Source organism: Zalophus californianus, chromosome 9 (assembly GCF_009762305.2).
Source record: "Zalophus californianus isolate mZalCal1 chromosome 9, mZalCal1.pri.v2, whole genome shotgun sequence".
NCBI classification, from domain to species: domain Eukaryota; kingdom Metazoa; phylum Chordata; class Mammalia; order Carnivora; family Otariidae; genus Zalophus; species Zalophus californianus.
This window is the reverse complement of record NC_045603.1, coordinates 8,520,081-8,547,075: the sequence shown is the minus strand read 5'-3', so window position 1 is coordinate 8,547,075 and position 26,995 is coordinate 8,520,081. Positions and strand designations below refer to the sequence as shown.

Here is a 26,995-nt window from a genome sequence, read left to right as displayed (position 1 = left end):
TTGATTGTGGTTTCCTGTTTTATTCTGCCGATTTAGTTTGTTGAAGGTGTATGTTCTGTTTCTTCTTCTCTCTCCCTCCCTGCTTCACCCGCGGAAGCTTCCTGAAACTCAGCAACTGAACTGGGCCTCCATTGTGTCTGTTTCGCCCTGTGAGGTTTTGGCTGTTGGGGTGGTCAGCGCAGCGGGGTGGCGGTGGGCCCAGGCTCCTCGCTGCCTGCCCCCAGTGCGGGGTCCCCAGTCTCTTAAAAGAAACTGATGTTCTCCTTCTGCCTCTTGTTGTTGTCTTGTTTAATCCCTACTTGCCTTTGGAGTGAGAACCAGGAGAGCAGAGAGTAATGCCCGGTGGAGGCTGTGGCCGAGAACCAGCCAGCCCACTGTTTCCGAAAACCCCACGCTCTGCGCCCCACTCTGTTCTGAGCACTGCTGGCTGGCTGAGGAGGTTGCCCCCATCCCAGCAGGCTCTTATATATGCTTAGCTGCTAAAACAGAGACTTGTTAGACATGTGGCCATGAAGCGCCTCTAGAATGGCAGAGGGGAGGAACGGAAGGAAGTGAACATTTTCTAATACCCAGGTACCATTGTCTGACTTCATTCTCAGAATGCTGTGCCAAGCAGATGGTAGCGAACCCATTTCATGAGGAAACCGGCTCAGAAGAATTTAATTAGCTAGTAATAGGGAACACTGATTGCTTGCTTACTATAGACTGGGCGAGGCATGTAATGTACATTCACTTATTTCATTGAAACTCGTCTCAATCACTGGTGAAGCCATAACAGGAATCCAGACAAGATCCAGAAGTTACTGTGCCGAAATGCCCTCTGCAGAAAAGCACCTGGGTTTCTGAGAAAATGTTCTTAAGCGAGTCTGTTGTAGAAAGTGGTAGGCCATACACCTTCCAATTCTTGGGTGGTAAACTACGTCAATGCTGGGAAATGTGAGACGAGGTGAACGAGATGCTCGAGAACACCTTGAGGGCTCACCTGTTCCAAGCAAGTGCTATTTCTGAGGAATAGAGATTGTTGCAGAAACTCCGAAGACCTGCATCACCAAGGACTTTATTTTAAATTTGGGGTATTGTAGAAATGTGTCAATGGCTAAGGATGGGGGCGTTGTAGAATGAAAGGTAGTGGTTAAGACTTTAGCATCTGACTCAGCCTTCCTCACGCCTGTGGGCCCTGCCATCACCTTAGGTGACTCCCAAGTGTCCACATGGGAAATCCGCCCTAACAGCCAGGCTTCTATGTTTCTTCCTCCAGACCACCCCAGCCACACACTCCCATAGTCACCCCAAATTGCTCCCCTCCAGAATCATGAATTTCAGCATCCTTGACTTTACCCTTGTGTCTTCCCAACTGGTTCTCACTCCTGTGTTTTAAAACTCATCAGCCACTCCAGGACACTGACCTATTTACTTTCTTCTAACCCATTGGCCCTCTCTTTCCTCCTTCCTAATGCAGGTTAGGTTTTATAGCCCATAATTTCAATAACGTGGTTGCTAACACCTCTAAATTCCCTTGCTGCTCCTGTTTTGACAACCATGTGACAAAATCCCCACTTTGGAAACCCTACTCTCTATTTTCTGCCAGTACCCAAGAGCAGCATGGCTCAGAAAAAAAGTCACAATGGGGCCAATAAGGACTCCTGTCAGTCTGTAACCAACCGGCAATGAGACCTTGACGCCACGCAGCGAGTATCCTAATGCACAGAGAAAGAAAATCAGAGGTGTCAGAAAAATCCCCTAAACTCCCGCTTCCAAAGTATAATCAGAGAGAGGTGCTTCCCCCTTCAAGTGCTGCTTCCTTCAGTGTGTGGGACCCTTTCCCTTCCAGCCCCCTTGGGTACGTTTGACTCTCCATCATCCATTTTCTCTTCATGTGTTCGGCTGGGACCCCTGGCCAGTCGGCATGCTCAGTCAAGTCCATGCTATTGTAGACACCCTCCTGTGGGCCCCCGTCTGGCCCCTGCCCCACCAGCTGCTGTCCCATGTTTCTTCTGGAGAAATTTTCTCTCCTCCCCTTCCTGGGTCTCTGCCTCGATTATCGTTCCCCTAAGGTCACTAACAACCTCCCTAGTCCAGTGGACACGGCCATTTACCTCTTGATACCACAGCCCCTGGATTTCCTTCTATGCTCTAACGTGTTCCTTTACCTCTTCCATCTCTCTCAGCCTCTGTTGCCTTGGCCAGGAAATGTTGGATTTTGTCAGTGCTCAACCCCAGGCGCCGCCTTGTTCTCTGTGCCAAAATCCTAGGTGGTGTCCTCCTCACTGGCCGCCTTTCTTAATCCCTTTTTTCCTCTGACTGAGCTCTAAATTTTAAATTTTGGAGTGCCCCTAGGCTCAGGCCCAGTCCTGAGTTTTGCTTTCTAGTCACGTTGCTCCTCCGAGATGAGATCAACCAGCCCTGTTTTTTTGTTTTTAAGATCTTATTTATTTATTTGACAGAGAGAGACACAGCGAGAAAGGGAACACAAGCAGGGGGAGTGGGAGAGGGAGAGGCAGGCCTCCCGCCGAGCGGAGAGCCCGATGTGGGGCTTGATCCCAGGACCTGAGCCGGAGACAGACGCTTAATGACTGAGCCACCCAGGTGCCCCAACCAGCCCTGTGTTTTTTAAAAATACAACACATGTTGCCATCCTACCCAAATTATATCTCCAGCCGTGGCCTTTCTAATGTTCTGTCTATCCAACTGACTCACTGTCTACTTCCAAGTCTAACGGTCAAATCCCTCCACCTTCCTCGTCAAATCTATCTCCCTGGTCTTAACCATCTCAGTAAATGGCACCACCATTCAAACTCACAGCTGCTTCACACCACTAATTCAGCCATCAGGAAGCCCTTCAGCTGTATGTTAAACATACTTACCCACACGGTCCACATCTTCCCACAAGCAACTCAGGTCCAGCCACCACTGCAGGAGGCCCTCCCCGTCTGCCGTCCTCCCCTCAAGCCCACCCCAGATTTCTCTGCTGGTTCATGTCACTACCCTCCAGGGCTTTCTCCTTAAAATAAAAATCCAAAAAAAATAAAATAAAATAAAATAAAAATCCAAACTCTGCCATGGTCCACAAAACCCATACTCAGTCTCATTCCCTGTGATTCTCAGTCTCAATCCTACATGACCCCCGTTCGCTTTCCTTCTCTCAGTCACACCAAACTCATGCCCACCTTAAGGCATCATATTTATTTTTCCACTGCCTGGAATGCTTTTGTCCCTGCATCATTGTGTGGTCTCTGGGCAAATGTGAGGTCTTAACTTGCTTATCCCATCAAAAATAGCTGTCACTAGGGGCGCCTGGCCGGCTCAATAGGAGGAGTATGTGACTCGATCTCGGGGTCATGAGTTCGAGCCTCACATTGGGTGTAGAGATAACCTAAATAAATAAACTAAAAAAAAAAAAAAATAGCTGTCACCCCCCCACCCCCACCCTAAGTTACTCTATGCTCTTGTCCTGCTGTATTTTCTAACAAGAACTTACCACTTTCTTTTTATTATTTATTTGAGAGAGAGAGCAAGCACAAGGAGGGGGAGAGAGAGGAGCAGAGGGAGAAGCAGACTCGCCACTGAGCAGGGAGCCCATGAAGGACTCGATCCCAGGACCCTGGGATCATGACCCATGCCGAAGGCAGATGCTTAACTGACTGAACCACCCAGGAGCCCTGGAACTTAGCACTTCCTAAAATTATCTTGTTTATTCTTCATCTTCCATCTTCCTCACTGGAATGTAAGCACCGCACAAAAGGCAGAATTCTTTTTCCTTTTTAAATTAAGTAGGCACCATACCCAACTGTGGCTTGACTCAACGACCCTAAGATCCTGAGACCGAGTCCTATGCCAGCCAGGTGCCCCAAGGCAGAATTCTTTTCTGTGTTGATCATCAGCTCCAGAGCCTACAACTCCTATGGTTTTTTTTTTTTTTAAAGATTTTATTTATTTATTTGAGAGAGAGAGAATGAGAGATAGAGAGCACAAGAGGGAAGAGGGTCAGAGGGAGAAGCAGACTCCCTGCCGAGCAGGGAGCCCGATGTGGGACTCGATCCTGGGACTCCAGGATCATGACCTGAGCCGAAGGCAGTTGCTTAACCAACTGAGCCACCCAGGCGCCCCTCCTATGGTTTTAATTACCATCTATGTGCTAATGACTGCTGAATTTATATTTCCAGCCCTTACCATTGGGCTCCAGACCTGGATGTATAATCATCTACTCAACATTTCAAAACACCTAGACATCTTAACAGCACTGCAAACTCAACACATCCAGAACGGAAGTCTGTCCTGCCTGCAGCCCCTCCTCCCACCCCATGGTATGTGGCATTATCATCCATTCAATGATAAAACCTAGAGACCTAGGAGCATCCTTGACTCCGCCCTGTCCCTTACTCCCCAGAATTAATCCATCACTAAGATGGATTGAGTGTAGCTCTTAATCTCTTCCCTTTCTTCAATTCCTCTGCTCTTACTTCTCTTATCCAAGCTAGATCTATACCCTTAGGTCTTATCTAGTCCACAGCATTAGCCCAACTGGCTTCTCATGTGTCATTCACCCCAGTTTCCCTGCCCCTGATCCATTTCATACATAACAGATGGGATGTTTTCAAAACACAAATCTGATTAAGTCACCCTCCATCATTAAAGCCTTTCAATGATTTTCCATTGCTTAGAATAAAACCCCCAAATATCTTTGTTTCCAACAAGGATCTCCTGGTCTGGCCTCCATCTACTTCTCCAAATTTACCTCCCTCTCTTCTTGCCTTTGTCCTCTACCCTGCAGCCTCATCAGCTGACCACTGTATCCCAATGCCTAGTACAATGCCTGGCACAAAGTATGCACCATTGAGGAATGAATGATCCTAATGGGTAACAGGACATTACATCAAGAATTTAAGAAAGAATGACGGGGGCACCTGGCTGGCTCGGTAGGGCATGCAACTCTTGATCTGAGGGTTGTGAGTTCAAGCCCTATCGACTGTGGAGCCTACTTAGAATAAATTTTTTTTTTTAAATGTAAGACTCCTGATCTAGAGATGTTGATTTAGGTAACAGTGACAACCAGCTGGAAGTGTCTAGGTGGCTTTTGAAGATCAAGAACCAAAGCTTTGGAGAACCCGCAGACTCAGAAGGCAAGCCTTGCAGATTTGCCAGCCGTTTCCAGTGGGAGGAAAGGTGGGTCAAATCTTGGGGAAACTCCCACTGCTTCCTTTTCCAGGAATGAGAAGGGGAAATGTTAGCAAAGAAAGAGCAGTCAGAAAGGGAGGGGAATCAGTACGGTTTTGTTTTCAAAGCAAGGGGGAGGGCTTGTCAAAATTGCTAAGCACTTCAATCAACCAGGAGAGGTGATTTAGTATAAGAAAAAAGAAAAATTGTTGGACTCAAAAATGAAAACAACATAAAGCCGTACATTAGGAAGCTGGCTCCCAGTTCTTTCCCTGCCTATTTCATTGCCTGCATGTCCCCCCAGTACACAGACTTTATTAGTGATTATTTTTTTTTAAAAAATACTGAAGTATAGTTGACATACAATGTTACATATTAGTGGTTCTTCATGCAAATATAGGCAAATGAATATATTATGGGAAAGGGCCTTTTGATTTGTTTATTACAGGAAGTTTGTTGGGGAATAAGTGAGTGTGGCTTGGAGGAAACCAGAGGGCAGAAGTTATATGACAGTGCTAAGGAATAAAGCAGGGAGGGGGGCACATTTGTTCAATACAGGAGGAGTCCTGGACGGTGAGTGAGGTAGGGAGTCAGCTTCTATTCTTGCCTTTGCTCAGCACTCTACACCTGGGAATCATCAGCCACATGCTGCAGGTGAGAAGACCCAGGTGCTGAAAGATTAAGTAATTGCAAATCACACAGTGCCAGGAATGGTTGGTGAAGACGCAGCCAGAAAGAGAGGTTTCCATGTTAAGGAGGTAACAGAGCAAGTGAAGATGTTTTTATAGTGGGAGAGACCTGTGCTTTTTTTTTTTTTTTAATCACAAGAAGGGAGGCAGAACTAGAGAGATTAAAGATTCGACATAAAGTAATTGAAAGAGCAAGATCCTTTCCTGAATGAAGATCTAGAAGACTGGAGGCAGAAACTCCTCTATGTTGAGGGGGAAAAGTGACAGCAGGGTGAAGCAGAGGTAGGGGAGAGGGCTAGAAGACTGAGGCGACAGTTGAGTTTGCAATAGTCACAGTGGAAAGTGAGAACAGTAAACTCATAACTGCACATCAAAGCAGTGACAGCTCTGACACACTCTGCAAAGAGTGGGAAGCTCCCAGAAGTAAATTCTTCGTCTTCCCAGAATAGTCTGACCTCACCCCCAACACCAAGCCTCTGCAGCTCAAGAAGGGATATAGAAGACTTGAGTGACGAGCCCAGGTAACTAACTGATGGGCTTCTCTAATGGCCAAGGTATTCTGGAATTAGTGCTTCCATCAATTCTGGCTGCTAATTCTGGAGTCTAGGTGGAGGCATGAAGGATCTGTAGAAGGGGGACATTGAAGAAATGTGAGAGGTGGGGAAAGAGGAAGTGTAGTGTCAGGCTCTAACTTGTATCTTGCCTTCTGTGGGCTTTATTTCTCTCTCTCTTCTAGACTCCTTTGGGCAGCATTCATTCATTCATCTAGCAGACATTTACTGAGCACCTATACTATGCTAGATCCTGTGCTAGGTGCCAGGGGCACAGTGACCGAGATGTCATGATCTCTGATCGTGATGACATGATGAGATGACATGATCTCTGCCCCCACCGAGTCTGCCATCAGTTGGAAAGGCAAAAACACTGAACTCTGGGGACACCTGGGTGGCTCAGTTAAGTGTCTGCCTTCGGCTCAGGTCCTGGGATCGAGCCCCGCATTGGGTTCCTTGCTCAGCAGGGAGCCTGCTTCTCCCTCTCCCGCTCCCCCTGCTTGTGTTCCCTCTCTCACTGTGTCTCTCTCTGTCAAATAAATAAAATCTTAAAACAAAACGCTGAACTCTGGTGAGAGTTCCGAGAGGCCTATAAGACAGGAGGTCACTCGTCATCTAGGAGATCCCACAGGTGGGATCCATAGGGTTTTGAGTGAATCCATGAATAAATGAAAGCAAAAATGAAAAGGTGACAGATAAACTGTTGTCAAAAGTAAGATCTTGAAGCCTTGAGATCTAATCAGCAACTTTTTCTTTTTTTTAACAGTAAGCTCTACACCTAAGGTGGGGCTTGAATTCATGACCCTGAGATCAAGAGTCGAATAATGACTGGGCCAGCCAGTTGCCCCTAATCAGCAACTTTTAATAACCCTGAAGTATCATGGTTACTGGCAAAGGGGAGTTCACCTCAGCAAACAAGCTGGGACTTCAAAATGGAATTCCTCTGGGAGGTCTCCTCCTACTGAGGAACTCAGAAATAGGTTATTTCAAAGCAGCATAGTTCCTGCTACTGTACATTTGGAGCTGCCAAGAACCAGGTGTCTGGAGCCTATCTGCCTGCAGTTAACTCCTAGCCTTCCCCCCTCCACCTGAACACTCTCAAGATGCTCAACCTGCCCACGCCTTTGTTTTGCCACCTGCAAATAGGGATCATAATAATGGCTAGCATTTACTGAGCACTTACTCTGTGCATTGCACCAAGAGCTTTATTGTATTCTTTTTTTAGATTTTATTTTCCAAATATTTTATTTATTTTAGAGAGAGAGCGCGCACACGCACACGCACAAGCTGGGGGAGGGGCAGAGGAAGAAGGAGAAAGAGAGAAAATCAATCGGACTCCTCACTGAGAGCAGAATCGGACACCAGGCTGGATCTCAGGACCCTGAGATCATGACCTCAGCCGAAACCAAGGGTCCCACTTGCTTAAGCGACTGACCCACCCAGGTGACCTCAAAATTTTATTTTCAAGTAAGCTCTATACCCAATGTGGGGCTTGAACTTACCGTGAGATCAAGGGTCTCATACTGCGACTGAGCCAGCTGGATTAAATGAGATCACGTGTAAAAACCGACTGCCTGATACCTAGTAAGACCTCCATAAATGTTAGAGGTTTTTATCATTATTGGCCAACCACGGTTAAGAGTGGGATCGTTAGGGAAGATTTTTTTGGACTGAGCCTTAAGTAGGAGGTAGTGAGAAAAGAGGTGTTCCAGACGGAGGGGAAATGCTTTTACCAAGTCGTGGGGGGATAGGGCATGGTGTGTGCTGGGACCTATACAGCATAGTGGCTAAGAGTGCAGAATCTGAAGTCGGGTGGCTCCATTACTAGCTGGGTGACCCTCAGCAAGTCACTCAGCTTCTGGGAGTCTCAGTTCCAGTACTGGCTGAAATCCATTTTTACTGCAGTTTTGTGCAAGGGGCTCACTTGGAACTCGACAAATGCCAATTTCCCTTGGACATCATTTCTCCTCAGAAGTGCGCTGGTGTGAGATAGGCAGTGGCAGTGAAGCTGGGGTGGGCGACAACTATGATTAGAGCAAACACAGGGGCATCTGGGTGGCTCAGTCGGTTGAGCATGGGCTTTTTCTTTTTTAAAGATTTTATTTATTTATTTGACACAGAGAGATAGTGAGAGAGAGAGAGATTACAAGCAGGGGGAGCAGCAGGCAGAGGGAGAGGGAGAAGCAGGCTCCCCGCAGAGCAAGGAGCCCGATGCGGGGCTCCGGGGCTCGATCCCAGGACTCTGGGATCATGACCTGAGCTGAAGGCAGCTGCTTAACCAACTGAGCCACCCAGGCGCCCCTGAGCATGGACTCTTGTCTTGATTTCCGGTCAGGTCATGATCTCAGGGTGGTCAGATGGAGCCCCTCATCAGGCCTGCGGTACCCGGGGAGCCTCCCCGAGGTTCTCTTTGTCCCTCCCTCTGCCCGAGCAATCTCTTTCTCTCTAAAATAAGATCTTTCAAAAAAATAATAGCAAAACACAGAGAGGGTTTTCTAAGTGTCCCAGACATCCCTAGTCTATTACTCTAAGCTCATGGCAATCTTTTTATTTTAAGATTTTATTTATTTATTTGACAGAGAGAGACACAGCGAGAGAGGGAACACGAGCAGGGGGAGTGGGGGAGGGAGAAGCAGGCTTCCCGCGGAGCAGGGAGCCCGATGCGGGGCTCGATCCCAGGACTCTGGGATCACAGCCCCAGCCAAAGGCACACGCTTAATGACTGAGCCACCCAGGCGCCCCTAAGCTCATGGCAATCTTAAAGGCAGTTCTTAATGTACCTTTTTCAGATGGAGACACTGAGGCGCAGAGCGGCTAAGTAACTTACGAAACGCTAATCACGTTTCTTGTACACGAAAAGACACCCGCCAACCCTCAGCGGCTAGCTGCCGGAGCGCGACAACTTTGAGCTCTCGCGCGTCCGGGACCCCCGGGGCGGGACCAAGTGGAGGAAGTCCCGCCCCGAACAGAGGAAGTCCCCGCCCCCGGCCTTCCGCTCCCGCCCTCGCGGGGCCTGCGTCCTTCAGTAGGATATTGTGTTCGGGATGGCAGAAAGAGGCGATCGCGGCGGGGAGCAGGCGGCCTGCGGGCACGACAGCTACCGCTCGCCGCTTGCCTCCCGCTACGCCAGCCCGGAGATGTGCTTCGTGTTTAGCGAAAGGTACAAATTCCGGACCTGGCGGCAGCTCTGGCTGTGGCTGGCGGAGGCCGAGCAGGTAACGGGCCGCGGGGATAGGGTCCGGGCGGGGAGAGGCGGGCCCGCCCCAGCACGTGCGGGGCTCGGAGACGAGCCTGGGCCTGACCCCTAGGGGCGGCTGCCCCGCTATTTTCGGCCGAGTATCCCTTTCCTGAGGAGCTGTGGCCCCAGGAAGGTCAGGGCAGGAGGGCGACACCTGTTGCCTCCCTTTTTTTTTTTTTTTTTTTTAATTTTATTTGTCTATTTGACAGAGAGAGACACAGCGAGAGAGGGAACACAAGCAGGGGGAGTGGGAGAGGGAGAAGCAGGCTTCCTGCAGAGCAGGGAGCCCGATGCGGGGCTCGATCCCAGGACTCTGGGATCATGACCTGAGCCGAAGGCAGACCTTTAACGACTGAGCCACCCAGGCGAGCCGCCTCCTTGGTTTTGATTCACGGAGGGTTAGAGACGCGGAGGAGGCGGCGAGAAATGCACGCTGTGGTTTTAAGAGTTTAATCTTGGCCATTCCTGCAGGAATACTCTGCTGACCACGGACACTGAGCGCTCGTTACGTACTCAGTTGTGCGACTCATTTCTTTACACATCTTTTCCCGTTTAACCCGTAAAGACTTTGCAAACTAGGTGGTGCTTTTCCCACATTATATGGGAGAAATCAAACCTCAGTGATAGCCAAGCGCATTATTTGCTCCTAACCATTAATAGCGGAACCTGGGTGTGAACCTGGGTTCAGTGCAGAGCCTGAGCCTCAGTGTAGTTAGTGACAGGACTGTCACAACAAAATTCGTGTTTCCTAGGCCACTACTTCCGCTCCACTCGGCTGCGTTTTGCCTTTCTAGTGAGGGAAGAATCAGGGTAGGGGATTATCAGATGGGATTTCTGCATATAGGGCTATTTAGCTCAGCGCTTTCAGAAATAGCTCCAGAGGGGCCTTCCCAGAGGAGTTGAAGGAAACTGAAGGTGATCCAGAGAGCTATAAAGTTTCAGAGGAAAACGCCACAACAGGCAAGATGGCAGTGTCCTCTCAAAGGGCATCAGTAAACTTGGAAACAATCTGAGCACATGCCTGGGACGAAGGTACAGCTGAACTCCCCAAACAGAAAACTCTTCCTAGATTTTCCCCCTCCCCATCACTGTGCTCAAGAAAATTAAGTGACATAATAATAGTGGACACATTTATCATGTCTACTATGTGCCAGGCACTGTCTTAAGACCTTGAATATTAATGGCTCATTAACCCTCAAAACAACCCTATGGTAAGTACTATTTTACAGATGTTTGACAGATGATGGAATGGAGACACAGAAAGACTTCATAAACTATTGGCTTAGATACCAGTAATGGGTAGAAAAGGACATTAATAGGGTGTTGTGATTTATCATGTACTGGCACGTACTCTTTTGTCCTTCGTATGATACTCCATTATATAGATGAGGGTAAGTGGCATTCAAAGACTTTGCAGGATCACCATAGCTAGGAAATGTCATCTAGCTGGAATTGAAATGTAGAGTTGTCTGAATATGTATTCTTTCCTCTGCCCAGTCAGCACATTGTCTGAAATGCATACAGTTTTAGTATAATCTGCATTTGGATTATCTGTTAGGGTGTCAAAATTAGCATAAACTGCATAATAATTTAGTAGTTAAGAAAAAAATTGAATAAGAGATGTTGAGGAATGCAGAAAAGCAGAAGTGGAGGATGAATTTTAACAAAATGCATTGCTTGGGGGTAGGAAGCCGTTTGGCCGCACTGCCCCCTGCTGCTTAGCTTTGGGAGGAGCCCTGAGATACCCTCTCTACTGTCTTACCGATCCAAGGCAGCCTTGCCCCTATGGCTACTGAGCTCTTGAAATTTGGCTAGTGTGACTGAGGAACTGAATTTTTATTTTTTAATTTCAATCAATTTAAATGTAAATAGCCACATCTGGCAAGTAGCTACCATCTTGAGCAAGACAGGCCTAAGATGCAAGATCCTCCCCAGGGCCAAGGCTTGGAAGTTTCAAAGAGAGGTTTGAATGAATTTCACCATTCTGTATATTCAGCACTTGAACCCAGGGTTCTGAGCTGCCTGTGGGCTGCAAGCTGTTTTTTGACAGCCCGATTTTTCCAGTGATGGATGAATGTAAGATGTTTATGTGTTTATTTTCTCAATAACGTCCTGCAGTGGTTTTCAGTTTTACCAAGTTTGCTGTATATAATTTGTTGGCAAAACCACTTACAACATTCTTAATTTTCATTTCTCTAAGTAACTCCGTCTGGGTCAAATGTGAAGTTTTGGCCTGGATCCCAACACTTTGGGACTTACAGGCCAAGCACTAAGGGGTAAGCAATAAATACAACAGACTCTCCTCTTACGGAGTATACATTCTAGAGGGAGAGACAGGCTAACGCATTTGTAAAAATGTCATGTGGTGGTAAGTGCTGTAAATAAATTTAGGTTAAAGGGATAGATGAATGACATATAAGAAGGATGTTTCATACTGGAGTCAGGAAAGACCTCTTTGAGAAGATGACTTTTGAGCCCAGAGACCAAAACGTGTGAGCCAGGCAGAGATATAGGGGTAGAGGGAACAAAGATCAGAATTACATTGTTGGATATTTTGGCATTTACTTAGAATGTAATTTACGTTATTCATTAAGAAAATCGTACCCTCAGGCGCCTGGGTGGCTCAGTTAAGTGTCTGCCTGGTTAAGTGTCTGCCTTCAGCTCAGGTTGGGATCCCAGCATCCTGGCTCAGCGGGGAGTCTACTTCTCCCTCTGCCCCCCCCCCCACTCACACTCGCTTGAGTGCGCGCTCTCTCTCTCTCTCTCTCTCAAAAATAAATAATTAAAAAAAAAAATCATGCCCTCCAAGGCGTCTGGGTGGCTCAGTTGGTTGGGCATCCGACTCTTGGTTTCAGCTTGATGGTGATCTCAGGGTAGTGGGATCGAGCCCTGCCTGGCGCTTCACACTCCACACACTCCGCTTGGGATTCTTTCTCCCTCTGTCCCTCCCCATGCACATGCGTGCCCCCCAAAATAAATAAATAAAATTTTTTTTTTAAGATTTTATTTATTTGAAAGAGAGCGAGCAAGAGAGACAGCATGAGGGGGAGGGGGAGAAGCAGATTCCCCTGCTGAGCAGGGAACCCGATGCGGCGCTCGATCCCAGGACCCTGGGATCCTGACCTGAGCTGAAGGCAGTTGCTTAACTGACTGAGCCAGAAAACAATACCTCGAGGTGCATTTCCTCTGCAGTGTAGACCCTTAACTCCCCTCTCCTTTTCTGACATCAGTGGGCTAGCCTTTTTAAAATATGAATGTGTAAAATCTTAAAAAAGAAAACTCCTCTCTATATAATTTTAGTTGCCCCAAATTTTATTTTTATTTTTTTCTAAAGATTTATTGATTTGTTTTAGAGTATGTACAAGCCAGGGTCGGGTGGGGATCAAAGGGAGAGGGAGACAAGCAGACTCCCCAGCTGAGCAGGGAGCCTGTCGCCGGGCTCAGTCCCAAGACCCTGAGGTCATGACAGCTGAAATCAAGAGCTGGCATGGCTCAGTCGACTGGGCTACCCAGAGCCCTGCCCCAAATTTTAACTTAAGAATTGGGAGGTGGGGCATAAATGCTAACATGAACCAGTTTTTTTCTCAGTGTCACTTCAAGTCGTCGTGACACTTGAGGTTATTTTATTTTGTTTTGCCTGTTCTGCAGACACTGGGTTTGCCTATCACAGATGAACAAATCCAGGAGATGAAATCAAACCTGGACAACATCGACTTCAAAATGGCAGCTGAGGAAGAGAAGCAGTTACGACATGATGTGATGGCTCACGTGCACACGTTTGGTCACTGCTGCCCGAAAGCTGCTGCCATAATTCATCTTGGCGCCACCTCCTGCTATGTTGGAGACAATACAGTAGGAGCCTTGTTTTGTTTCCACTTAGGACCCAGTCTTCATAATGGATTTATAAATTTTATGTGATTTTGTCTAATTTTAGGAAGTGACTCCATAGATCTTTAGTTTTAGGGCTATCTTAAACTCGGGAATCTTCTGCTTTTGTTATCCTTCCAATCTAAACTATAAGCCCCTAATGACCTCCATAATATAAGACTGGCAGATACAGTTTACGCATTAGTTTGTTGGATGTAAGTCAAGGTCTTAGTGTTTTAGTGGCAAGGTAATTGTCCAGAGGGATTTTCTTTCTAACTTTTTCTAAATCTTTATAACTCATTGCTGTAACTTCCAGAAAAAAAAAGAAAGAATTGCATTGTGATTCTTACACAAAACACTTAATTGGCAGATCAGCTTATCGTCAAATGTGAAAAAGTAGTATCGCATTTTCCTAAGAGTTTACTAGGTGCTTGGCAGTATTCTGAGCATTTTGTATGTATTACTTTATTCTTCACAACAACCGAGAGAGGTGCTTTTATCTCCCATTTTTCAACAGCTTCTTGAGGTGTAGTTTATATACCATAAATTTCCCCATCTTAAATGTGCAGCTCAGTGAGTTTTAGTAAATTGATACAGTTCAACCTTCACTACACTTCGGTTTTATGGCACATCCCTCACTCTAAGAAGTTCTTGTGCCTGTTTGCATCCGTCCCCACTCCGACAACCGTTCACTTGCTTTCCTTCTCTGTAGTTTTGCCTTTTCTGGTAATGTCCTATAAATGGAATCAGAATGTGGAGTCTTTCGGATCTGGCTTTATGATCCCCGTCTCCACGCATGAGGACACAAGAGAGGTTGAAGGACTTGCCCAGTGTCACAGAGCTAGAAAGGACAGAAGCCCAGGAAGAATGGCTCCAAAGCTGCGCTCTTAATCACACTGTGCCCAGGGACCAGAAGTTCCATTTCCAGATACGCTTCCAACTCAGAAAGAAGCACTAATTTTTAAGTTGCCCCAAATATTTGTAGTCTCAAGTGGTACCTAATTAAAGGCATCTGTGTGGGTGCGTGGGTGGCTCAGTTGGTTAAGCGACTGCCTTCGGCTCAGGTCATGATCCTGGAGTCCCTGGATCGAGTCCCGCATCGGGCTCCCTGCTCAGCAGGGAGTCTGCTTCTCCCTCTGACCCTTCCCCCCTCATGTGCTTTCTCTCTCTCTCATTCTCTCTCTCTCTCAAATAAATAAATAAAATCTTTAAAAAAAAAAATAAAGGCATCTGTGTGTAACTGGTGACTCAAATAATGGAAGAACAACAATGCCCTCACTTGGAATATACTTTTTTTTTTTTTAAACACGTACCCAGTGTGTGGTTGAGCTCAGCAATTACTGTCTCATGTGAGTTGCCTGAAGTACATCTCCTGTTTCCCTCAAGAACAGCTTTAAATTTCCTAAACCTTGATATTCTGGTTCATGTCTTTTTGTTGTTGTTCGCAATGATAGACATGAACAAAGGAGGGGAAACTAATGGAATTTTCCCCCTGGAAGCTTCTCAGAGACTCAGGCATTCCTCTTTGGGAAGATCTAGAGCTTGTTGACCTGGACATCCTCAGAGTATTCAGGATGGAAGTTTGCCCCATGACTGTTTTCCAGTCGTTTTAGATACCATGTACATTGGCCTTCGGGGGCAAAAGGGTTGTGTTCCTTGGAGATCCCAGAAGTACTGCTGTCTAGGTTGATGTGCCTTTTTTTTTTTTTTAAGATTTGATTGATTTATTTGACAGACACAGCAAGAGCAGGAACACAAGCAGGGGGAGTGGGAGAGGGAGAGGCAGGCTCCCCGCTGAGCAGGGAGCCCGACTTGGGGCTCGATCCCAGGACCCTGGGGGAGTGGGAGAGGGAGAAGTAGGCTCCCCGCTGAGCAGGGACCCCAACGTGGGGCTCGATCCCAGGACCCTGGGATCATGACCTCAGCCGAAGGCAGACACTTAACGACTGAGCCACCCAGGCGGCCCCGGTTGATGTGCTTTTAAAACAGTAATCTGAAAAGAACAACTGCTGTTAGGATCTTCTGGCTTGCACAGAGGGTTGCTCATAGTGAGGTAGGTGGCTAACTGAGAAGCCCAGTTGTGATGGCCAAAAAGTGTTATGTAATATTATTGTTTGGGCAAAGCTGTTTAATGTGAGACCACTGCATTTTCTTTTGCAGGACCTGATTATTCTTAGAAACGCATTTGACCTGCTTTTGCCAAAGGTAAGGAGTTGGCAGCAGTCTCTTGTCAGCCCTGAGTTCCCTATGATAGGAGATGGGCACCATTTTGGAATAAATCAATGCAACGTGACTATAAATAGATTATCTTTTATTCAGACAAATGATCCTATATCTGATCTATAGAACTAATTAATTGTCTCTTTTTGGGTTAAAATGCTCTAAGCAAATCCTTTTTAAAACATAGCCTTTTAAATGAAGGAAGTTAACCAGTGGCTTGTTGTTGGAATAGGTGGGTCAGATTTGTGACTTTGTCCTTTTTTCTGCATGAGCACATAAGTGGTCTTAAAATTGTGCAGAAAAAGTTCATAACTCTTTAGGTAGTCAACTCAGTTTTCAAACGTTGATTGCTCTGAACTCATCAAGGCACTTTGGGATACAAAGATGAAGATACGCCTCTGCCTTCCACAGGCTAGACATCTCATTTTATATTAAATTGTCTAAAATTTTAGCTCCTGATTATGTAACGAGCTCACCCTGAACTCATTCTTCACTACACGGTCTTTCTTACAGCTTGCTAGAGTGATCTCTCGGCTTGCTGACTTTGCTAAGGAACGAGCCGATCTTCCTACCTTAGGTTTCACACATTTCCAGTAAGTGATATGATTACTTCTTGGGACTTGGGCTAGTTTGTGTGCATTTCTTCAGTTTCCCTTCTCCATGGAAGCCTGGAGATGAAGAATCTCAAAACACAGTGTAAGCAAATAACTTGGGATGCTTATGAGGAATGAATCTTGTCTCTACATTAAAAGCTATAGTAGTAAGAGTTCATTTGGGGGATTTGGGGAAATATGGATCAAGAGCCTTAGGAAGTATTCATGTTTCCTGATTTAGTAATTCCGTTTTTAAGACTCTATCCCAAGGAATTAATCCAAATTATGCAAATAGCCTTATGTACAAAAAGATCTTTGCTAAAATAGTGGTTTTATAGTAATCATTGGAAACCATCTAAATGTCCACAATAAGAGAATAATTAAATAAGGTATAGTATATAGTATATTCATAGGCAGGAATAATACGTAGCCATTAAAATGATGCTTGTAAGACCAATATCATGGAAATATGCTTAGGTTAATGTTATGGGATAAAGACAGCATATAAATTGTACAAAGATTGGAAGAACTTACACCAAGATGTAAATATTGATTTTCTCTTGTTTATGGGATAGTAGGATAATTAAATTTTTCCCTATATTTTGTATTTTTAAAATGTGCAAATATTTTTATGATTAGCAAATAAAATCCTTTTCAAAAGCAGAGAATGTCATTTTTGGAATGCTAGTAGCAAACTTCTAATGACATTTCAGTAGTGGTGTGTTAGCATCTGCCTTATATTTTGATGCGGTATTGCTATGGCAACAAGGGTGTTTTTTTTTTTGAAAGAGAGAGCGAGAGAGAGAGAGAGAGCAGGAGCAGGGGAAGAGGGAGAAGCAGGCTCCCTGCTGAGCCGGGAGCCCGACGCGGGGCTCGATCCCAGAACCCTGGGATCATGACCCGAGCCAAAGGCAGATGCCCAACCAACTAAGCCACCTACGTGTCTCGGCAATAAGGATATTATCTCCTATAATTTAGGAAAGGCTGTTGACTTTAATCTTCCTCAAAGTTAGGGCCTGCATTTACTGGTAGCAGAAACCTGAAGAAATTGTTCATGAGAGTGGCGCCTGGGTGGCTCAGATGGTTAAGCATCTGCCTTTGGCTCAGGTCGTGATCCCAGGGTCCCCAGGATGGAGTCCCGCATCGGGGGAGCCTGCTTCTCCCTCTCCCTCTGCCCTCCCCCTGCTTGTGCTCTCTCACTCTCTCTGTCAAATAAATAAATCTTTAAAAAAAAAGTTCATGAGGAGTCAGTGTGCAGTATATAGGGGTTGGCCATGACAAACGTTGCCTTCTGCTGACTCCCTAGTATTACCTGAGTTGCAACTCGTCTTCCTCTCCTGTGAGTATTGGAGAGTGCTCAGAGAATGCATGCATCCCAGTATTCCTTTGGGTATAGGGTGATGAGGGTATCTGCTGGCACAGTTAGCAGGCGTTAGGCACTCAGAAAATGGTATGATGCATAGATATCACCTCAACTTAGGTCATTTCCTGCATTTAAAAAGCAGCAGCTTTGGGGCACCTGGCTGGCTCGGTCAGTAGAGCATGCGACTCTCGGTCTCAGGGTTGTGAGTTCAAGCCCCATGTTGAGCGTGAAGCCTACTTAAAAAAAAAAAGAGGGGTGCCTGGGTGGCTCAATCAATTAAGCAGCTGACTTGATTTTGGCTTAGGTCATGATCTCGGTCCTGGTATCCAGCCCTGCATCAGGCTCCCTGCTCTCTCCGTTCCTCTCAAATAAATAAATCTTTTAAAAAGGGGGGGGAGGGGAAGCCGCTTTATTGAGATATAATTCACATACCATAAAATTCACCCTTTTTAAGTCTACAATTAGTGGTGGTTTTTTTTTTTTAAGATTTATTTTAGAGAGAGAGCGTGAACTGAGGGAGGTGTAGAGGGAGAGAGAATCTCAAGCAGACTCCCTGCTGAGCACAGAGCCTGATATGGGGCTTAATCCCACGACCTGAGCCGAAATCAAGAATCGGATGCCCAACTGACTGAGCCACCCAGGCGCCCCTAATTAGTGGTTTTTAGTACATTTACAGAATTACACGGTCACCAGTACATAATTTCAGAATATTTCCATCACCCTTCAAAAAAATCCACACCCATTTAGCAGTCACTCCTATTCCCCTCTTAACTGTCCCCTGGCAGTCATTATTTTCTGTCTATGGATTTGCCTCTTCTGGACTTTTTATTTAAATAGAGTCATACAATATTCATCTTGTTATGACTGGCTTTATTCACTTAGTATAATGTTTTCAGTGTTCACATTGTAGCATGTAGAGCGCTTCATTTCTTTTTATAGCCCAAAATGGTAGATATACCAGATTTTGTTTGTCCGTTCTTCAGTTGCTAGACATTTGGGTTTTTTCCACTTTGTGGCTGTTATGTACAATGCTGCCATGAACAGATCCATGCAAAGCCATCCATTTATTTCTTGGCTTGTACCAGTAATCTATTAGCGAGAGTTAGCTAGAAAACTACCATGAGATTAATGGGGGGACATACTGTGGCTCATGGTATGCCCTCGTGTTGCCATCTGTTCATGTCATTAGCCTGATAGGAGAGAAAATCCATCTGGGATGAGCTAGGTCATCTCTTAGGACTCCAACTTTATTGCAGTGTATTCATAATTATATTTTATGTTCAGAAACACACCAGCAGTAGATCGATTTAGACTTGGGATGGGGAGCGAAGCCATCAGCTGTTATAGAGTCCTTTGGTTATGTGTGTTTTGGGGTTCTCCACAGCATGGCTAGCTTCTCATCAGATCTCCTCAGAGGCCTTCCTTTACAGACAGTCTAGAGTAGCATTCTCCAGTGTCCTCATCATTTTATGTTTTCACATTTCTGACAATCAATAGTTACTTTGTTTACTTGTTTACACCACAGTGTGAGCTCCATTGGACAGGAACCTTGTCTGTTTCCTTTTGCTGTATTTTCAAAACCAAGAACACATTGGATACTTGGCAAATGTTTGTTACATGAGTGTATTTGACTGCCAAAGTCTGGGGACAAACAAAACAGGCATTGTCCTTGCCCTTATATTGCCTCTTGATGATAAAGAAAGAACTATGTTAGGAGACCTTCAGTTTTATAATCATTGAATATTTATAAATGACATTGAATTTCCTTAACTATTATTTGCTCAAACTTCTTAGCTCTGGTTTTGTCTACACCGGTTTCTCTCTCTCTCTAATTCTTACCCTTTCCAGGGGTAGCAGTGATTGTTTGAAGAAGCAGTGAAGCTTTTATGAAGTAAGTTCTTGGTTTGAGACTTCTCTGTGTCCTTTTTGGGTCATTTTCAGGCCTGCTCAGCTGACCACAGTTGGGAAACGTTGCTGTCTTTGGATTCAGGATCTTTGCATGGATCTCCAGAACTTGAAGCGTGTCCGAGATGACCTGCGCTTCCGGGGAGTGAAGGGCACCACTGGCACTCAGGCCAGCTTCCTGCAGCTCTTCGAGGGAAATGACCAGAAGGTATTCTGAGAGCAACCGGGGACACAGAAACTCAGTGGTGGGAGCACCAGAGACAAAGCTGACCTCCAGGATGGGAGGAGAGTTTGATCCTGGGATGAATGGACTGGAAGGAGTACCAAGGGTTGAAACCTGGGCAGGATGTTGAGATGTTCTCATACTGGTCACACCTGGATTTCTACAGGAATGTCTTTTTCTTCCAAGGTAGAGCAGCTTGACAAGATGGTGACAGAAAAGGCAGGATTTAAGAGGTAGGTAAATGAGTGTTGGCTTCCTTACTAAGTGATGATGAAGGCTTGTGTTCAGTGTACCTCTTGATTTGACCCTGACTTTTTCTTCCTTAGTTCTTCTACCCATTTCCTTTTATCTCTGGCCTGGGTTTTATTTTCTTATAGTCTAGATTCTAATTTTTTATAGTCTATAAGGAAAAAGGAAAGTGTTTACTTCTGAGATGTTTAGAATAGTCTCACCCGTGTTGAGGTCCTCCAGGGGGTTCATCTAAATCTGACCATTTCCACTGAGGGCCACAAGGCTTCACCATGGCTTCTTGTTCCAGGCATTTCCATCAGGCTGTGGCAAGACATGGGTACCACAGGCCCACATTTCCTTCTCGGGTCTGGGTGTTAGTGAAAAGGGTGGAAGAACAGTCTGTTTCAGAAGCATATTATCAGTGAGGCTGTCTGGGCTCAGTATGACTTCGTATACCGGTGACACCAAGCTTTTCCTTAAGGTCTGTTTTTGCTCATTTGTTTGACACAGTCACATTTTGAAAAAACACTTTTTTTCCCCCAGATTTTATTTTTAAGTAATCTCTACACCCAGTGTGGGGCTCAAACTTAAACAACCCTGAGATCAAGAGTTGCATGGTCCGCCAACTGAGCCAGCCAGGCGCCCCTGAAATATTTTCACTTATGATTCTTTTCTATTACTTTTAGGGCTTTCATTATCACAGGACAGACCTATACACGAAAAGTGGATATTGAGGTGCTGTCTCTGCTAGCTAGCTTGGGAGCATCTGTGCACAAGGTGAGTGGTGGTAGCAGTTTGCGGGGGTCGGGCTGAGAGCTTTGCACACCACAGACAGATGGAATTGGCCTCAGACTTTTATTTAGTCCTATCTCGAGATGTCAAGCTTCATTTTCACCCTCTGGGGGTCTGTAGGTGACACCTCTTAAATTAAGGTGGTTAAAAGACAGGACAAGCTCCAGCGTTCTCGTTAAAGCTCATCTTGCGCTGTCTTTCCTTGCTGTCTTCAGCAGTGTTTCACACAAGTGTTTCCACGCTCCCTTACTTGTTAGTCCCGCTCTTCAGGAGCCAGGAGAAGTCTAAGTGAGATATTCTCCGGGAGCTTTTGGAGAGGACGTGCTCACCTCCTTCATCAGCCTAGCCCCTGCTCCCAGAGTCCTGTGCACCAGCACTGTGGGTTGATGCCTGTGGCCCTTTCCCCCCAGATTTGTACCGACATACGACTCCTGGCAAACCTCAAGGAGATGGAAGAACCCTTCGAAAAACAGCAGATTGGTGAGTGTTCTGTGAAGACGTGGGAGCACCGCAGCAATGCTGGGAGGCCTGTGGGCATGTGTTACTAGCTCACCCAGCAGCGTGCTCAGGCATCTGCTGTCCTCTGAAGTCTCTCTGCCTTTGCTTCTCCTCCTTGTACGGGGCAGGCTCCAGTGCGATGCCATACAAGCGGAACCCTATGCGCTCTGAGCGCTGCTGCAGCCTTGCCCGCCACCTGATGACCCTTATCATGGACCCGCTGCAGACGGCATCTGTGCAGTGGTTTGAGCGTACATTGGATGATAGTGCCAACCGGTCAGTAGAAGGGGGATGCCACATATAGCAAGTGGGGGGGAGGACCAGAGAGGAGCCTGGAAGCAGAAGGAGGTTTTGAGCATCTGTGCATTTGCTCTGTGTCCCCACAGAGCCTGGAGTCTAGGAGGGAGGCAAGAACATAGAACAGTGTGATGCATGTTAGGATCAGAGTGTGTACGAGATAATCTCTGTGGGAACTAAGACGGGGGGAGTAGTGGTGGAGGAGTCAGGGAATGCTTCACAGAGGAGGTGATGCTCTGAGACTTAAGAAATAATAGGCTTTTTTTGTTTGTTTTGTTTTTTAAGATTTTATTTATTTGAGAGAGAGCGAGAGAGCATGAGCAGAGGGAGGGGCAGAGGGAGAAGCAGACTCCCCGCTGAGGAGGGATCCCGACCGGGGCTTGATCCCAGGACCCTGAGATCATGACCTGAGCCAAAGGCAGACGCTTAACCAACTGAGCCAGCTAGGCACCCCTATCCTGTACTTTTTTTTTTAATTTAATTTATTTATTTATTAGAGAGAGTGAGGGAGAGAGAGCACATGAGAGGGGGGAGGGTCACAGGGAGAAGCAGACTCCCCGCCGAGCAGGGAGCCCGATGCAGGACTCAATCCCAGAACTCCAGGATCATGACCTGAGCCGAAGGCAGCTGCTCAACCAACTGAGCCGTCCAGGTGCCCCTATCCTGTACTTTTTAAAAGCAGGGGCACCTGAGTGGCTGTCATTAAGCGTCTGCCTTCGGCTCGGGTCATGGTCCCGGGGTCCTGGGATCGAGCCCCGCATTGGGCTCCCTGGTCCGCGGGAAGCCTGCTTCTCCCTCTCCCACTCCCCCTGCATGTGTTCCCTCTCTCACTGTGTCTCTCTGTGTCAAATAAATAAATAAAATCTTTTAAAAAAAAATAAAAGCAGTGTCACGTTACTTTGATTTGCTCGCGTTGTACTAGGATCTGAAAAGGATACGTAGTTGTTGTTTTTTTTTAAGATTTTATTTACTTGACAGACACAGCGAGAGAGGGAACACAAGCAGGGGGAGTGGGAGAGGGAGAAGTAGGCTTCCTGCTGAGCAGGGAGCCCGATATGGGGCTCGAACCCAGGACCCTGGGATCATGACCTGAGCCGAAGGCAGATGCTTAACGACTGAGCCACCCAGCCTCCTCTGAAAAGGATACATGGTTAAAGCTAGCTCTCTGGGATCTGTGTGTAATCCAGGGAATAAGACATCGATGGAAATAAGATGGGTGAACTCATTCAGAAGTCAGCCGTTGAATACTTCTTGGCAGGGTGTGACCTAATCAGATGTGCCCACTAAAACACGCTGTAACAATTTGGAGGATTTTTTAAAAATCCCAAGTCCACACTGGCATAGTGGCCATGTGATCAGAGGAGGGATGTGGGTATAAAATCAGGGGCAGATTGGCTGGCCCTGGTGGTGGGCTGCAGTGAGAATTAAGATCAGTGATGGGGTGCTAGTGCCATTTACTGAGACGGGAGCTGCAGGGAGAACAGTGGGTTTGACATGTGAGCAGAAAGCAGTGGAAAAGTGGCTGAGTCCAGTTTGGGGTTTGAGGTACCTATGGATCAACCAGGTCGAGCTCTCCAGTGGGGTATATGATCTGGCACATAAGCAGGTAGCCTGGACAAGGGATAATAGATTTGAAGGTCATCAGGATACTGGGGTAGCTGAAGTCATGAGATTAAAGGAAGTTATCCAAGTAGTACATGTGGCATGACAAGTCAGTGAGGCAACTTCTTGGGACACACCCTACATTTCACTCAGATTGACACTGTTTAAAGAGATAACTGAATTGGCTGTTTGTTTTCCAGACGTATCTGTTTGGCTGAGGCATTTCTCACTGCAGATACGATATTAAATACGCTGCAGAACATTTCTGAAGGATTGGTGGTGTACCCTAAAGTAAGAAGCCTCAATTAAAAAACAAAATATTAGGGAGGGGGTTGGCATGTGGGAGGGGGAGTGTAATCTTTTCCTGCTCTGGAGTGACTATGTTTGGGGACCTGCATCCTGGTCCAATAGGTGTTCTTCCCAGCCAGAGCTCATTCCGAAGGTTGTGACATAAGCTCTAGAGAACTAACCCTGGAATCCATAGACAAGTTTATAAAAAAGAGAAAAGGAAGTACTTTGAATTGGCTTACAACTATGTATGAGCATGATTCACCGGCTCTGGTGTGACTGGCAGAGCAGACGATTTCCTTTGCCTGTTTTTAAGTACTTGAGGCAGATGGGTTCATTTCCATTATATACTTGGCTCTTGAGGCTGGGCACTGAAATTTTAACAAAGTTTAGGTTTTAGAAATCTTTCAATGAAGCAACTCTTCAAAGTTTCTTTAAATTGGTGTTCCTTTTTTAAATCAAAATAATACTTTGGATTAGAAAGAAAACCTGAAAAATACAGTGTAGATGAAAACGATCCATTCTACTCTCAGTCTTCATAAATATGATAGTTCATGTCCTTGTGTGCATTTTGTGGGTCACAGTGGATTTCTTACTGTGTGTGTGACTTTGTAACCTTGTGCCATCTTCGTCCTGCATTCGTTCTAGGTAATTGAGCGGCGCATTCGGCAAGAGCTGCCTTTCATGGCCACGGAGAACATCATCATGGCCATGGTGAAAGCTGGGGGTAACCGCCAGGTTTGTTAACCCCTCATGCTCCTGGATAGGTGGAAAGTGCACCTTTAGTCCTATTCTCCTCCCTTAAGGAGAATGAAAGCATTTCTGTCATCACCCTCAGTCATGGTATTGGTACAGAGCAGTGACCACATTCTGCTGTAGAACAGACTTGTCTCTGGCGGGTGATGGTGGTGAACTTGGCTTGTTAAGAGTGAGTCACTTAGTCACCTGTAGAAAAGGTCTACTCTTAGTAAGGAATTAGGTCTGAATTTCCAATAGGGAATGATGGGAAGTGGGCAGGACACAAGAGCACACGGTTCGTGAGGCTTTGGAGGAGCCAGTGCAAGATGGGCATTTACTTCAGGCTCATCCTAGAATATGGTCAGAAGGTCAAGGTCTTGGAGTCAGACTGCGAGGGGAACCGCCTCAGCCCCAAAGGGCTTTGTGTACCAGCATGGATGTGGTGTTGGATGACTTCTTTTTTTTATTTTATTTTTTTAAAAGATTTTATTTATCTGACAGATAGACAGCGAGAGAGGGAACACAAGCAGGGAGAGTGGGAGAGGGAGAAGCAGGCTTCCCGCTGAGCAGGGAGCCTGATGCGGGGCTCGATCCCAGGACCCTGGGATCATGACCTGAGCCGAAGGCAGCTGCTTAACGACTGAGCCACCCAGGCGTCCCTGGATGACGTCTTAAGATGTTAAAATGCCCTTTTCGTAAATGAACCAACAGTACTTCACTGTCTTCCCAGGATTGCCATGAGAAAATCAGAGTGCTTTCCCAGCAGGCAGCTGCTGTGGTCAAGCAGGAAGGGGGTGACAATGACCTCATAGAGCGAATCCAAGCTGATGCCTACTTCAGTCCCATTCACTCCCAGTTGGACCATCTACTGGATCCTACTTCGTTTACGGGTCGTGCATCCCAACAGGTAAGCACCAGGACACTTCCAGAGCTCTATAAGCCTCCCCAAATGCCCTCTTTTTTAAATTTTTAAATTTTTATTTTTAAATTTTTTGAGAGAGAGAACTTGTGGGAGTGGGGGTGGGAAGAGTCTTAAGCAGGCTCTGCACCCAGCGTGAAGCCCAACTCGGGGCTCGATCTCATGACCCTGAGATCATGACCTGAGCCCAAATAAAGAGTTGGATGCTTAACTGAGCCACCCATGTGCCCCCGAAATGCCCTCTTTTTACACGACTGGGCTGCAGAACCTGGGATACTGTCTTTAATGTTTCTACTTTTATAGGAGGTATGATGAGAATGAGGCTAAGTCAGAATTCAGAGCAGGCTGGAAAAAAAAAAAAAATTCGGAGCAGGCTGAAATGTGAAGATTTGGTTGTTTTGAGCTGTCTTAAGTATTTCCCCCTGTGGATCTCTCCGAATTCTGGTCCAGAGCATGTGGTATAATGGACAAAGATTGGATTTTACCCTCAGGTAGATCAGTCAGGTTCATTCCTGACTTCTGGCTTTAAAGGCTGACAGGGTAAGAATACGTGTCTCACAGGCTGGTGCTTATATGGATTAAAAGGCCTAGCACAGTGCTTGGTGCATAGTAAGTATTCAATAAATGTCATTTTCCCTCTTGGCCTTTTGGAGACCACAAGAGCTAATTCAAAAACATTTACGAGTGCAGACTAGGTGCTCAGTATATATTCGGATACTGTGCTTCATTCTGGGCCTCAAAACTTAGTGGTGAAGGCTTATAAAGAGGTCATTATAATACCAAGCAGTACCTGCAGGAATTGCGGGAAGCATATCCTTTGGGATCACAGAGGAGGAGTAGAATAGCCCTAAAATAGGAAAGGTCGGGAAAGGCTCCTTGGAAGCTGAATCTTAGGGACAAGTAAGAGTTGGCAAATACGTAGTCCAGCATGGGAGAGAAACTAATTTGAGTGTTGATGGAGCAGCAAGTGCCAGAAGTAGTTACAGGATTTCAAATTGGAAGACAAACTGCAGGTAGGAGACCAGCAAGGAAGCTGCTGCAGAAGGGCCACGCAGTAGATGACAGGGCTGTTGAGCTGAGGTGGTCGTAGATCCAGTTGAGGGGAGCGATTTCGGGGCTGGTTAGGGAGTTAGTCACTTGGCAGCTGGTTGAATGTGGAGGAGGGAAGAAGCAATGATGATTTTAGCTTGGGGAACTGGGTGGGCAATGGGGAGACCAACGGAAAGCACAGGCTGGGCTGGTTTGTGGGGAAGCACATGTGGGCATGGTGGGTTGAACTGCCTTGGTCAAGGGACAGATTTTTGACAGGCAGTTGAGAAAAATAGAAATTCAGTGGTGGAGTAAGAGCTTTTATCAAATTATTTCTCGGTGACATTGAAAAAAGCATTATCAAACTTACATCTTTATATTTTCCTTTGTCTTACATTTGCTTTCCTCTTTGGCAGGTGCAGAGATTCTTAGAAGAGGAGGTATATCCCCTGCTGAAACCATATGAAAGTGTAATGAAGGTGAAAGCAGAATTACGTCTATAGAATTGGAAAGAATTAAACAAGAAGTCATTGGCTTCGTTAACTTTTATTGCCAAGTCTTGGAAAATGTTATTCTAATGCCTTCTTTTACCTCAAGACCTGTTACCTTAAATTGATACAGCACTTTTTTGTTTACATGGTGCTTTCACATTTCTCAAGGTTTATAATGCAGAAATAAATTACGTTGGGGCGCCTGGGTGGCTCAGTTGGTTAAGCGTCTAACTTGATTTTGGCTCAGGTCATGATCTCAGGGTTGTGAGATTGAGCCCCACGGGCATCAGGCTCAGCGCTGGGTGTG

General features: G+C 46.1%; 1 protein-coding gene across 1 annotated transcript; it reads left to right on the top strand.

Moving 5' to 3' along the window:
* The first annotated feature begins 9,386 nt into the window (after positions 1-9,386).
* ADSL (adenylosuccinate lyase) lies at positions 9,387-26,746 on the top strand. The gene is made up of 13 exons (XM_027594977.2): positions 9,387-9,609; positions 13,281-13,484; positions 15,660-15,704; positions 16,233-16,312; positions 19,617-19,788; positions 19,990-20,036; positions 20,721-20,811; positions 21,237-21,306; positions 21,453-21,600; positions 23,424-23,514; positions 24,160-24,249; positions 24,980-25,156; positions 26,614-26,746. Exons 1-13 carry the CDS (start codon positions 9,439-9,441, stop codon positions 26,698-26,700), a joined length of 1,473 nt encoding a protein of 490 aa, XP_027450778.2. The 5' UTR covers positions 9,387-9,438; the 3' UTR covers positions 26,701-26,746.
* The last annotated feature ends 249 nt before the right edge of the window (positions 26,747-26,995 follow it).

Excerpts from the sequence above, each read along its gene's own strand:
- ADSL (XM_027594977.2), top strand. The coding sequence starts at position 9,439 with ATGGCAGAAAGAGGCGATCGCGGCGGGGAGCAGGCGGCCTGCGGGCAC. Across the intron at positions 9,610-13,280 it reads GGCTGGCGGAGGCCGAGCAG|ACACTGGGTTTGCCTATCAC; the intron begins GTAACGGGCCGC and ends CCTGTTCTGCAG. Across the intron at positions 15,705-16,232 it reads TTGACCTGCTTTTGCCAAAG|CTTGCTAGAGTGATCTCTCG; the intron begins GTAAGGAGTTGG and ends TCTTTCTTACAG.